Genomic DNA, 12,938 nt, shown 5'->3' with positions numbered 1-12,938 from the left:
TGTGTGTGTATGTGTGCAAGTTAAGCCCTTTTCCTTGGGACTTTACTGCAATGGTGAAATTCGTTTATGGATCTTAAAGCAAATTTGGTGCATTTAATAAGATTTATTATTATTTTGTGGGTCCCATCAGCAGTATGCTATAATTCCACAATGCCGAAATGCCAAACTGGCGAAATGGCTAAACGGGAGTCTTAGAGAAGTTTAAATTGGTTTTTCAGGAGACGAAGGGGATACCGAGTTAATCTAATGAATAAGATGAGATTATAGAAGGTAAAAGGATCGTTCGCTGATTGACAGATTCTCATATTCTCAGCATGGCTTTCTCTGCTTGTAATTGGCTTCCTTAGCCGATGACTCGGCGAGGCATTATTCTGGCTTTATTTCGACAATTGTAGCTCACATGCTCTGCTGCACACCTGTCCATAATCACACCTATCCCACACCTGCGAGAGCTGTACTTAGCAGCAATTGGGAAACCACATGAACATGCAAAAAGCATTTCAACTTTACCTTCAACTAATAGAATCCCAGCTTCTTTTCCTTACAATAAAAATGTACTCCCAAACTTCCCACTCAAATGCTTACATATGGAATAAGATAGTATAGAGAGGCAAAGTACATGAAAAAGTTTTACAGGTTTTGTGATGAAAACATGTAAAATATTTCTGACTGTCTTTATGCAATAAAACTTCTCAACTTCAATGTGTTGATGCCAACAAACTGTTACATCAGCTTGTCAGTCTTTAAAGATCTCTTGACAAATATTCTGAATGTGAATTCACTAAAAATACTTATATTATTTAATAACAAGTAATAAATATTTAACTAAACGAATTTAGCATAGCATTTTAAAAGATACAATATTTGTTAATTGTCTATCGCATCAATCAAGTTAAATTCTGTGTGTTCCTATATGTAACGGATATTATGGGCATCTTCTTTTTGGTTTGTGCAGAAATTTGGAAGAAATCCTTTGATACAAAATCCCAAAGACTTCGGTCTGCTTCAAGCAATTAAATGCATTGTACGGCTTTTCAACTTGATTAGATTTCAATTTTGTGCTGCTTATAGCCCAAAAATGCAACGTCAGGGATTAAGCAATGCCAACTTATATACTCGCTACACCAAATTCATTTGGGGTTCATGTAGAGATTCGATAAGCTCGAGACAATAGAGGAAATTTCATATTTAGTTCAGTTATATGCTCGTAATAGAAGGCCAAAGGAAACCCATCTGGAAGTGTTGTAATTCGCACTTTACCCCACACACACACACATACACACACGCTCACACACATGAACACACAACACTAAGCGCATACCGGTTAACATGTCGTATGCATGATTGTGGAATAGAAAACTCTGGCCATGTTTCCTTAGGGGGTGGATTGGAGAATATTTAGAAGAGAGTTTGCATGTGTTTGTCTGTTTCGTTGTCTACGCAAATTCTGCCTGGTTGCCCTGGTTTTAATTGTGGCTATCACTGTTGGCTCATAACCGAAAAATATGATGAATAAAAGCGGTTTATTGGGCAATATTGGGCATAATTGTGCAAGGGTTATATCCCCGACCGAACCGAGATGCAACTCATGTAATTTCCCAAATTGTTCATGAATTAAAAGCACGTTCGAGCCATATTTACACATATTTGCTTAGCATCAAGTTGTGGATTCCCAGGCTCATAAAATGCCCCCATCGGTTATTGCTGACCAATTTGAGGTCCAAGCAATTGGCATTTTTATAGCTTCCTCGACAGGCCTGTTTGAAACGTGAATCAGTAAATTAGTTTATGAGTTTTAAAAGTCATTTTATTGTAAAGTGAAACATGACAGACTACCTCAGCAATAGTTTTATTAGTACATTTGATCGAGATAAAAGCTGAAATGTGTTTAGTTTAAGACTAGAAACTGGTGCAAGGACGACAAGATGGCTAAAAGTATAAAAGTAATTTATTCAATTGTTTGTTTCTTCTGGATCTACAAGGACCAATTTCCTGTATTGACCAAACATTTTGATAGCCTAGGAAAATCAATTTAAAGTGCCCTGAAGTCCAATGCAATGACCATCTATTTTGGGTCATAATTAATAAAATATATGTACTATACGAGTGTACAAATACGCACACACAACATATTGACATTTGTGTGTAAGCCTTAACAACTTATATTTAACTAACTTTGTTGCCTCAAAAACTAATTGACTTTTTATGCGAAGCCAGGCGATTTGAAAATAATTAATAAATTTGCTGGGAAGTGGTGAGCAGCAACAAAGTAATAACTATAGTTTTAGGGCCTTTACAAACAAACCGTAGTGGGCTTCTTCTCCTTTTTCCTCTCTCTCGCTCGCTCTCTCTCTCTCTCTCTATCTGGAGATACTTTTTGAGAATTTGGTCAAGAAGTTGACTCACCCAGACTGTGGGAGTGGTTGAGCGTTGAGTTGTCGAGCCGCATAAACCACACATGCACCACATCTAAACTAATGTAGAACTAGCCAAACAAGAACTAGCAAAACAAATACTTCAATAAACTAAATTAAATATTTGTGTACAAAATGAAAATTCTCAATGAAAAATAACTAAAAATTCAGCATTCACCTGGCACATCGACAATAATTCATATAATTGCTGCAATCTCTTTTCCAACATTCCTTAAAATATTTTTACAGATGCAAATATACGAGCATACAACGAATACTCTTACATGTATAAATAACTATTCAGTTGGTATTTTTCGAATTTGTTTCAATTTGCTGTTTAAAAAAATGAATTTTTGAGATCTCTGAAGTGAGTCAAGACTTCTCATTTTCCAATTCGAAACTGAATTGAATTCTGATTTCAACCCATCATTTTGATTAGCAATTGTTTGACTTTTGTCTTGAACTCTTTGCCCGAGGTCCTTGGTCCATAGCAAAGCCAACTTTCATCAAATCTGGCGCCGTCGCTCATTAAGCGTTAATTAGGCATTTGAAGCTCTTGACCTTTGTTTAACTTTTACTAAGTATTGCCGCGAGAAAGGTCTCAACACCTTTTTTGATGTTGTTTGGCCGTGTCCCTCTTCCTGCCTCTTCTCCTGATAATTCTTCCTTTTTCCCTTCTTCTGTCTCACGGCGAGTCCAGTGCATCAAACTAATTAGGCGCACATTTAATTAATATTTTGTGAAATATTTGTCCATTTGTGAGTAAGGCATAACATATTTAATATTTAAATAATTCTCGAAAGATCCCCAGTATAGATCTTAAAAATCAAGTCCCTGGCAACACGCAACACTCAAAACATGATAAGTTCTTCAGTTTTCATAATGGAAAACATACCGCCAAACAAATTGAACTTCATTTGTTTTTTCACAAAAAGACGAGGAGTTGGAAGGAGAAAAAGAAAAAGTCGCTGTAAAACATTTGATAAACTTGTCGCTTGGCAGGTAGCACAAAAAAAAAATCGAGCATTTCTTTTATGCCTACATCTGACTTGGGGGGTGTGGGTGCTTTGGGCCATTTCAATAGGGACCGAGAACCATAAAAATGTAAGGTGAGTCGCGAAAAGTTTTTCCAACAAAGTTATGCCTAATGTTTATTGGGCAAACTTTTGCATTTTTACAGCTTTTTCAAAGTTGGGGCCGTAATTCTCGTTGCCTAGGCTCAAATCGAGTCGTCTTGGCCCGACCATCGACCAGCCAGTCACTTGGCCACTTGGACGTCTGGTCATTTTAAAGTTTAAATTATCTAGATAGCCCAAGCTGCGTTTGTCTGAGGGCCAGCAATCCAGCGATTGTCAGCACATTATGCCTACAATGGACCACATTCTTGGCACTTGAGGGGGATGTGAGATGGATGGGGCATTCACAAGTCATAATGAAACTTTTGAGCCCTGTTGCTATTGGCAATAATCATTGTTGTAAAATTTTTGCTATTAATTCGTTTATTTAAATTTGTCTGGTTCGGTGTCTAGGTAAGTCTGGTGCTTTGTTTTGCTTAAGATTATGCAAATACACTTCAAAAGTAATCTTTTTGTGTATGTCAAATGAGGAGTACTCGAAATCGTACTTACAAATCTCTCCAGGTTGCTTTTGTAAAAGTCAATTTGCATTCAACTGGCACTTACCTAAAAATATATGTAAAGAAAAATACAACTTATATTAAATTGTAAATATTATATAGTAAGCATGGGTTTTTCATTTAAAGTGTGCTCTGTAAGTTCTGTAAGTGAATTGGGTAAAAAAGGATGTGCTTGCCTGCTTTGAACCTCTTTCTCTTCAATATTATTCTTGTTAATTTGATCAAAGGTGTGAAGCGCATTGCAAATGGTAAGCAAAGAAACTAACTCACATAAAGAATACTACTACCTCTTTGAATTCTCTCTACAAGATAACAACGAAAGTGGCAGCATCTGGGATTATGTTCCCCTTGTGGGTGAATTGATGACAGGAAAGGACTTACCTGGAGAACAGTCCGGGATGCACAGCGAGTTCTCGAAAAACTTGTTGAATTGGAATGTTATGATTAATGCCATATTACTCTCGTCATTCTTCGTCAAGGTGACTACAAGTATACCATCATACTTTTTATCTAGATCTGTACAAATCTTCTCTTCTTCTGCAGTCCCGACGAATGATCTTGGTTCTTGGACTGGTAATCACGTGGAATATATTTATTTTTGAGCGTATACTCGCATTTCAACTTATGCTTATTTGGTCACTGTGGTTCACAGGAATGACCTGGTCGTATTATGCCATTATCTTGGGAGTCCTCATGACCATGAACTTCATTTATCTAAAACTCATCTCGCAAACAATTAAATTACAACGCAGATGCTTTCATGTCACTGTGCCAAAGGATGGAAAAGGGGAAGAGATGGAGGTGAGGGAGTCTGTCCCCGATTCCATTGAAGGTCCAATAGGCGATGGGTCCACTTGAATGTCCGTACACAAATCACTCACAGGCTTAGGCTTTAACCTTGTCCACGCAAACTACACTACACTACTTCACACACAACAACAAATTGTAAGTCGGTCGGGTCAACTAATAAATATGCCAAAAATACCAAACACTCTCACACACAGATAGACAGACCGACATATACAAATGAATCGCAGCTGAGGGCTGCAAAGGTCCCGGAAATAAAACCATTAAATATTTGCGGTTAAACGCACCAAAAACAAACCGCACAAGTAAATCATACCAAAAGTAGACATCGGACATGGCCAAGAATTTCTCTGTGCTCGTTTCTGTCTCGTTTTTTTCTTCGTACGCAAAAATATTAGATTAGAAATTAGGATAACCATGGACAGCCGATGGGGCCAAAGGGGCAGAAGGGACGTGGCAAGCAGGCAACAGACCGTAGCGCCATTTACTCGATTGGGAGGCCTTCGGACCGTTGGACACGGTGCATGGCAGTAAGCGATGGAGAAGAAGAAGAAGAAGCTGAAACGGGGGTAACCAACGGCCTGCCAAAAATTCCAAATGGACCATGGTGGAACATAAATCATTGGAACTGACATTTCACCATTTTACTGGATTTGTATACAGCAAAGGTTTCCCTTAACTTCCCATATATTTGACTACGTGGTGGAAGGGGGAGGGATTTGCGTTTCCTACATTTGCTTGAAGATGCTCGGAATGAAAAACTATTGAAGTAAAATGACCAATAACTGAAATATTCGTAGCAATCCAGGCATTCTACGAACACATTAAACAGTTATATCACCGACCAGAAAGTATTCCACCCCCTTCTATATCACACATTGCATGGCCTATAAAAACTTGGCCAGATAAATCATTTTGCAATTGAAAGAGGACAACACTGACAGACGATCCCACACTTTTTTTTACCATGTTGGAGTGTCGATTTTGGTATTGGAAAGGACATCGGCTTGTGCTCTGAAAGTCAGTGAGTTTCTCTGGACATGGATCAGAATTGTTGGGTGAACTTGGACTGTGGTGTGGTCTCTAACTGGGTCACTGGGGCTATTATTTAAGTACTAGATGAATTTGCTGAAATTGGTATTTAAATATCGCCAATACTAACATCGAACCGTCGATTCAATGAGCTTTCATACAAACTTTCAAAAACTGAAAAAAACAGTAATTCCTTATTCATGGAATTATTAAAATTACACAAAAAAATCTCTACCCGAGGTTAAAGTCTATTGACGAAAGCATATTTATCAAACACCGAATACCGATTTTTAAAAACTTAACTTTTCCTAAAAGCCTATAAATATATCTGTAATTCATCCTGACACAGTCTAAGATTTAAGCCAGTAGTTCAAGAGCTATTAATTTTTGAATTAAGAAAATGTTGTGTTTTTTTAGGCTTTTTTTTTTAGTTTTTTTTTACTTTAAAATCCAAGGAAAATTCGAAAAAAATTCTTAACTTCGGTTTTTTTTTTAAAGCTGCATTAATTGAGCGTCGTTTAAGATATGATTCTTTAATATCTATGGAGAAACGGCGATATAATAAAATTTACTTAAATTTTCTTTTAAAATTTGGCTCAAATCGGATCACTATTCAATATAGCTGCTATAGGAACGATCGGTCAAAAACCCATCATTATTATGAAAAACTTTTTTATTTTCTAAGATATTTTAACCAAACTCACAAATTGTGTATTCTATGCTGTTCTTCATCAATCACCAATCACCAATAGAATCTGTCCACTATATCATATAGTTGCCATTGGACCGATCGGTCTAAAATCAAGTTTTAGTATTAAGAACTTTTTTGTTCTTTAAGATATCTTAACTTAGCTGCAAGAAAATAAAGACAAATTTTAAAAAATTCTAAAAAAAAAACTGCCATAGAAAAAAAGAAAATGTTTTTCGTCGTTTGGGGCCCCATATCTATGAAAAAAGTTGGTTTGGTTCAATTCAGATTTGGGCTGTTGGCTAGTGTTATAGTAGTTGTAGTATATCCTACATTTATATAAACCATTTTCTACTTTTTAATTCCGCAAAATAGATTGCCTTCTCTTTATAAAATACATGACGAGTTCACGAAAAAAAAGGGATGCCAGATCTGGAAAGCGTACAATTAGTAGTGCTGCCTCAGCTCTTTCACTTCAAAAGTTCAAATGAACGGATCAATAAAATGTACAGATGAACTTATTTAATATGTTTCCATCTATTTGTTCCACGATCGGATCTTTTTTGCTTTCAAGTTGGGTTCATTGATTCAGAAAAATAGGAATATCAAAACTTAGCTATGTGGCGTTGCTATTACAGCGGCAACCGCCCGATCTGGCAACGTTGCACAGTGGAACAATCTCTGAACAGTGGAACAATTGATGTCCAAAAATCATATATTTATTTTAAACCAATTAAGATATTTCAAAAACTTAAAAAGCATTTGATAATAAACTTCAGAAAGTTTAAAATGACGGCTTATAGGCTCACTGGAAGATTCAGGTTTGTCGATCAAAGTTGAAAAATATTTTTTGTGCAAAAATATTCTTTTGTCCTTTAAACTACATTGTTTAATATCCAAAATAAAAGGCGCAAATCAGCGCAAATAAAACCGGAGAAATTTGATTAGACAATTTATAACCAGAGACCCCTGTAGTAGTGGGATGGAGTCCAAATGAATCCATTGTTAGTTATATATTCCATCAAAGTTAGAAAATAGCCTAATCTTAGTGCTGTTTTTAAGCATCGCTGGGATAAAAAGTAAACGTAAAGAATGAAATTTCTCCGGCATTTTATTAGTTATGAATGTACTTTTGATATGAAACTAAAAACATAAAGATCAGTCGCACAGCTTATCCACAAATCAGTTTCAAAATTTAAAATGCTTGTAAAATTTAAACTTAAGTGCGCGCACTGAAAAATGGGTCAACTTTAAGTGGCTGTCATGTCCACAATTTCTACCCTTTGGATTTGTAATCTTTGAAGATTTATCAAATGCATGTATAACTTTTACAATTGCTTTCATCGAAAAATTGATTTTTGTACCAAAGCAAGAGCTGCTACCGCGAGCGATCTCCTAAGCAGTTCAGTTCCAGCTAGCGTCAGGGACTCAATTCATTAGCAATTTACAACTTAACTAGGCAGGACCTCTAAGCAAATAACCTTTACAGAACTCGTGTCATATAGCTGAAAGTGTCCCTACAAAACGTTGTTCGTCACATAATATAATATATTAAAAATTTTCTCTTGTAAAGTGGTATGTTTTATAATTTAACCTTTTTACGGAGCTAAGGTCCGGGTAAACAGTAAAAAATCACTAAAGAAACAAACAATTTAAGCTGACTAATGAATGACAATGAATGACTAAATGAGTTCATTCGTTCGAACTTATTATGAACGAAACAAAGAAACTCTAGCTTCTGTCATTTCTAATTGCTATATCAAACAAGTTGGCAGCGCCCGAATTATAATCTCACAAGAGCTGTTACCGAAATTCCTAAATTTTTAATTGAAACCAATTGGTCTTAGCAATATGATGCTATTCAAGGCGCTGAGGAAATCGGGACTGGCGCGTTGCAAGTTTCCATTTCGCTTCACAAGCTGCGTCGCCAATCAGAAGTACGACTACGACTTGGTGGTGCTGGGCGGTGGCTCTGGCGGACTCGCATGTGCAAAGGAGGCAGTGGAGTATGGTGTACGGGTGCTGTGCTTCGACTATGTAAAGCCCACTCCCGTAGGCACCAAGTGGGGCGTGGGCGGGACCTGTGTGAATGTGGGCTGCATACCCAAGAAGCTGATGCATCAGGCCTGTCTTCTGGGCGAGGCTGTGCATGAGGCCGTCGCGTATGGCTGGAATGTGAACGATCAGAACATTAAGCCCGATTGGAAGAAACTTGTCAAGTCGGTGCAGGATCACATCAAGTCTGTGAATTGGGTGACACGAGTCGATCTGCGGGACAAGAAGGTTGAGTATGTCAACTCGATGGGCTACTTTGTGGATGCTCACACCATCGAGTACAAGACCAAGCGAGGTGAACGCATGCAGCTGACCGCCGAGTACGTTGTAGTTGCCGTTGGTGGACGCCCGAGGTATCCGTCGATCCCTGGCGCCACTGAGTACGGCATCACCAGTGATGACATCTTTAGCTACGAGAAGGAGCCGGGACGCACTCTCGTAGTGGGCGCCGGCTACGTGGGATTGGAGTGTGCCTGTTTTCTCAAAGGACTCGGATACGATCCCACCGTCATGGTGCGTTCGATTGTGCTGCGAGGCTTCGATCGACAGATGTCTGAGCTTCTGACCGCCATGATGACTGAGCGTGGCATTCGCTTTCTGAGCACCACTATTCCCACTGCGGTGGAGCGTCTACCCGATGGAAGACTGCTCGTTAAGTATCACAATACAGTCACTGAGACGGATGAGAGCGATGTCTTTGATACTGTTCTATGGGCCATTGGCCGCAAAGGTCTCACCGAGGATCTCAATCTCGAAGCAGCCGGAGTCAAGACCAAGAACGACAAGATCGCCGTAGATCAAACGGAGGCGACCAATGTTCCACATATCTATGCGGTGGGTGACATAATCTATGGCCGACCTGAACTCACTCCCGTGGCGATCTTGTCGGGCCGTCTCCTGGCACGACGTCTCTTTGCCGGATCTACGCAGCTGATGGACTACACTGACGTCGCCACCACAGTCTTCACACCACTCGAATACGCTTGTGTGGGCATGTCCGAAGAGATGGCCATTGAGAAGCTTGGTCCCGAGAACATTGAGGTATTCCACGGCTATTACAAGCCCACGGAGTTCTTTATTCCTCAGAAGAGCGTGCGTCATTGCTACCTTAAGGCTGTGGCCGAAGTATCCGGAGATCAAAAGATTCTGGGGTTACATTACATGGGTCCAGTTGCTGGCGAGGTCATTCAGGGTTTTGCTGCTGCTCTAAAGTCTGGTCTGACCGTGAAGACGTTGCTGAACACGGTTGGCATTCACCCCACAACTGCCGAGGAATTCACCAGGCTATCGATAACTAAGCGTTCGGGTCGTGATCCAACTCCTGCCTCATGTTGCAGTTAAGTCGACAGTCATGAAGATACTAAGTTCATTGAAATGTGTTGAATGTATGGAAAAGTAAAACATATTTTACACTCAAAACCTTTGAAGGGCACTCCACGGTCAAAGAAATGACCACTCACACCCATCGTTAACTGCTATGTCCATGGGGAGACGTAGGAAAATTACTCAAAATGACAATTTATCAATAAACAATGACTAATTGTTAGCCACTTCTCCTTGCAATTCGTTAGAGCTCCATCGTCTTTTGGTTAATGGTACCAAGCTTAACAGAGTTCTGCTTAGACTCAGTTGCAACATTCTAATGGAACTGAGATTCTTAGCAAAAAAGCGAAACACGTTTTGCTGATTTGACGTTTATATATAAATGACAAAAAGAAAGTCTCGCTGCGTGGCAATTTTTGACATATGAAGTTGTAATTTATGAAGTTCTTTCAACAACAACAAAAAGTGCAAGGAAAAGTTTTCGTTTTCGTTTTTGTATTTGCACAAGTTTTCATACAGTTTTCTCTGGGAGCTGCTTTCGTTTCCGCCCACATCCCTCCATCTGAGGGGTATCTTTGACCCACAATCATAACCGTGCAATCTCTTTGCATGGCGCCACAAAGTATGCCACGTTTTTTCATTCTATGCCTGCCAGCCGCATACAATAACAACAACGAGCAAAACCGAAAGCACAACAACAACAGTCAGAAAACAACTGTTGGGGGAGTTTTGTGCAGGCAAAAAATTTTGATTAATGTTTACTTCCGATTTGCATAAATCTTGCTTTAGCATTTTGGGCAGTTTTAGTTTCTCGTTCTGGCCACTTCTCGCTCTTCTGGTCCTTTGCCCATTTTACGGCCGCTTTGTTATAAATTATTTTTTTATTGGTCCGCTCCGTGTAGCGTATGCTCGTAGGGTTAAATTGTTTTGCCTGCAGCCAATTCCAAATGCTGTTTATACGCGAACGTTTGTTTGTAATGACCAGGAAATGGCATACAAATCGTAGGAGTTGTAAACATTCTGGTCAAAGCGGATCCTGCAGGTGAGTGCAGCGATTCGAACTCTTTCACAAATTAACAATTTTGCAATGTACCTTGGTCCATAATTCTTCGATTAGCTTTGCCAACTCATTTAACAAATGGCTTGGCTGACAGTAAGAAAATATAACAAATTTTCGTTGGAAAGACGAAAAAATGCTCTTAGTTTCCATTGCAACACCTTACAATCATAAATTGTGAACCTTCCCTTCCAACAATCCGCCCCCGAACCCCATCAGAGGTCGTGCAATGAGTGCGCAGTAAAACTTTTGCCCCCGAAAACTTCTAGAGTAAGTTAAAGCACCCGCGGGTAATTCGATAAAGCGTAAAATTTTGCACTTAAACTATTTTCTTCCTGGCATTTCGAAATTGCATTGTACGAACACTCGTAGTTGTAGCAGTTGTTGTTACTGTTACTTCTGGATGCCAACTGTTGTCAGTTGACCTGTGTAAGAGGTTTTGAATTACAATACAATGCAGTTGAAAACTCGTGGTTAGCATCACAAAAGTTGAACTGATTGCGTGCTTGCCAATTGCAGAGAATGTTGAATGATTTCCAATTGAGGTAGCTGCATTGTCGAGTACACACTTCTCCTCTAAAAAGAGTTAATTTTATTACTTGTTAATTATTGTATATTAAAGTATGCGACACTTCTAAAATCATACTAATTTAATTAGTTTTTAAATATTGTATATACACCTATACAATTTTCACAATTCTAAAACTAACGAGTATGTTTTAAATTACCTAAAATATGTAAATATTACCAATCTAAAAGTTACATATTAGTTATTTAAATATAATAATTTAATTTTTCATAGTAAACTCAATAACCTCATATATTTCAGTACTTTATAATTGATAATTTTGAAAAAACGCGATATACTTTCAGTAATAAACTTAGAGCTTGGCACAAAGCAATTGTTAAATATTCTGATCATTTATTAAAGGAGGAATGTTTTCTAAATACGAGTATCACTGTGATAAATTTAAATTTTTTTATTACATAACTATTTAATAATCATTAAATGTAGTTACAACTGTGTCTTCTCCTTCCTTTTCAAGAGATAAAGTCTTAAATCGATCAAGGCTATTGTACATTATGGTTTATCTCTTCATAAAACTTCCAGACATTGAAGTGAAACAGATTTGTGGAATTCAATTATCAGTTTTGTCAATTAAACCATTAGTTAACGTCAAACCTTGTTAGCAATCTAGGAGTATCTGTCTGTTTGTTGGTTAAATGGGATTGTTTCTCTGGCTTTTCTTGTCTTGACATGCCAAATGAGAATTTTTATCAAAATTCGCCTGTATTGAGCATGAGCAATAGCAGCTGTAAATGTAATTAAATAATTGCAATTAGCAATTGTAAAGTGAAAGGAAAAACATTTATTGTTGCTCGCACACTTGCACACTAGGTCGGAACTTGAGGCAGAATATGAAATTGCATAAATACCTCAAATAATCAACACATTATAAACTTTTGTTTAATTACACATGCAGATACAGAAACAGATTGAGATGCAGATACAACATCAGGTTTAGATGCAATTGATGCTGCCGTTGCACACATATGTATGTTTGATGATAGAGTTGTGGCATAAACTCCTACTATGAAAGCAAACAACACCAACAGAGATGAGGAATGCTTACACACAAGATGATGGGTTTTGGAGAGGATGAGGGGAAGAAAGGGCAGCAAGTAGTGCGGCGTAATTTGGTAAATCGAAATGGATATATTTAATAACTTAACTAAATAGAAAGCTGTTATTGTTATTACTGTTGCTGCAGTTGTCTGAGTCGGTCTGTCTGAAAAGGGTATTTGTTTATTTTCATGGAAATTGGAGATTATACTATTGAATCATTGAATGGCAATGGTTTGGCCAATGCGTTGAGCAGAACCAAAGACGAATTTCTAAGCCCAATTTCGGTAAGAACTCTAGTC

At 38.2% G+C, this 12,938-nt stretch overlaps 3 protein-coding genes across 4 annotated transcripts in view; 2 read left to right on the top strand and 1 right to left on the bottom strand.

Moving 5' to 3' along the window:
• Nucleotides 1-4,196: 4,196 nt before the first annotated feature.
• Nucleotides 4,197-5,154, top strand: LOC117784253. Of its 2 annotated transcripts, XR_004617411.1 has the most exons (4): nucleotides 4,197-4,298; nucleotides 4,360-4,529; nucleotides 4,594-4,995; nucleotides 5,055-5,154. XR_004617411.1 is itself a non-coding variant. In XM_034621942.1 (3 exons), the coding sequence occupies exons 1-3, from the start codon at nucleotides 4,217-4,219 to the stop codon at nucleotides 4,906-4,908; spliced, it is 567 nt and encodes a 188-aa protein (XP_034477833.1). In that variant the 5' UTR covers nucleotides 4,197-4,216; the 3' UTR covers nucleotides 4,909-5,154. The 2 variants fall into 2 exon arrangements, 1 of the variants encoding a protein (XP_034477833.1); XM_034621942.1 differs by having other exon boundaries at nucleotides 4,594-5,154.
• A 3,235-nt stretch (nucleotides 5,155-8,389) lies between these two features.
• Nucleotides 8,390-10,192, top strand: LOC117783473 (thioredoxin reductase 2, mitochondrial). Its single transcript, XM_034620882.1, has one exon. The coding sequence runs from the start codon at nucleotides 8,429-8,431 to the stop codon at nucleotides 9,971-9,973; it is 1,545 nt and encodes a 514-aa protein (XP_034476773.1). The 5' UTR covers nucleotides 8,390-8,428; the 3' UTR covers nucleotides 9,974-10,192.
• A 2,015-nt stretch (nucleotides 10,193-12,207) lies between these two features.
• The window catches only part of LOC117782918 (probable serine/threonine-protein kinase dyrk1), a 62,562-nt gene continuing 61,831 nt past the window's right edge, over nucleotides 12,208-12,938 (bottom strand). The window contains exon 3 of the mRNA XM_034620014.1: nucleotides 12,208-12,326. Coding sequence (XP_034475905.1) covers nucleotides 12,208-12,326 — 119 coding nt within the window. The remainder of the gene's footprint in view (nucleotides 12,327-12,938) is intronic.

Source organism: Drosophila innubila (assembly GCF_004354385.1).
Source record: "Drosophila innubila isolate TH190305 chromosome 2R unlocalized genomic scaffold, UK_Dinn_1.0 1_C_2R, whole genome shotgun sequence".
NCBI lineage: Eukaryota > Metazoa > Arthropoda > Insecta > Diptera > Drosophilidae > Drosophila > Drosophila innubila.
The sequence above is the reverse complement of the archived record's forward strand: the minus strand, read 5'-3'. Positions and strand labels throughout refer to the sequence as shown.

Excerpts from the sequence above, each read along its gene's own strand:
- LOC117783473 (XM_034620882.1), top strand. The coding sequence starts at position 8,429 with ATGATGCTATTCAAGGCGCTGAGGAAATCGGGACTGGCGCGTTGCAAG.
- LOC117784253 (XM_034621942.1), top strand. The coding sequence starts at position 4,217 with ATGTGCTTGCCTGCTTTGAACCTCTTTCTCTTCAATATTATTCTTGTT. Across the intron at positions 4,299-4,359 it reads TGTGAAGCGCATTGCAAATG|ATAACAACGAAAGTGGCAGC; the intron begins GTAAGCAAAGAA and ends TCTCTCTACAAG. Across the intron at positions 4,530-4,593 it reads TCTCGTCATTCTTCGTCAAG|TCCCGACGAATGATCTTGGT; the intron begins GTGACTACAAGT and ends CTTCTTCTGCAG.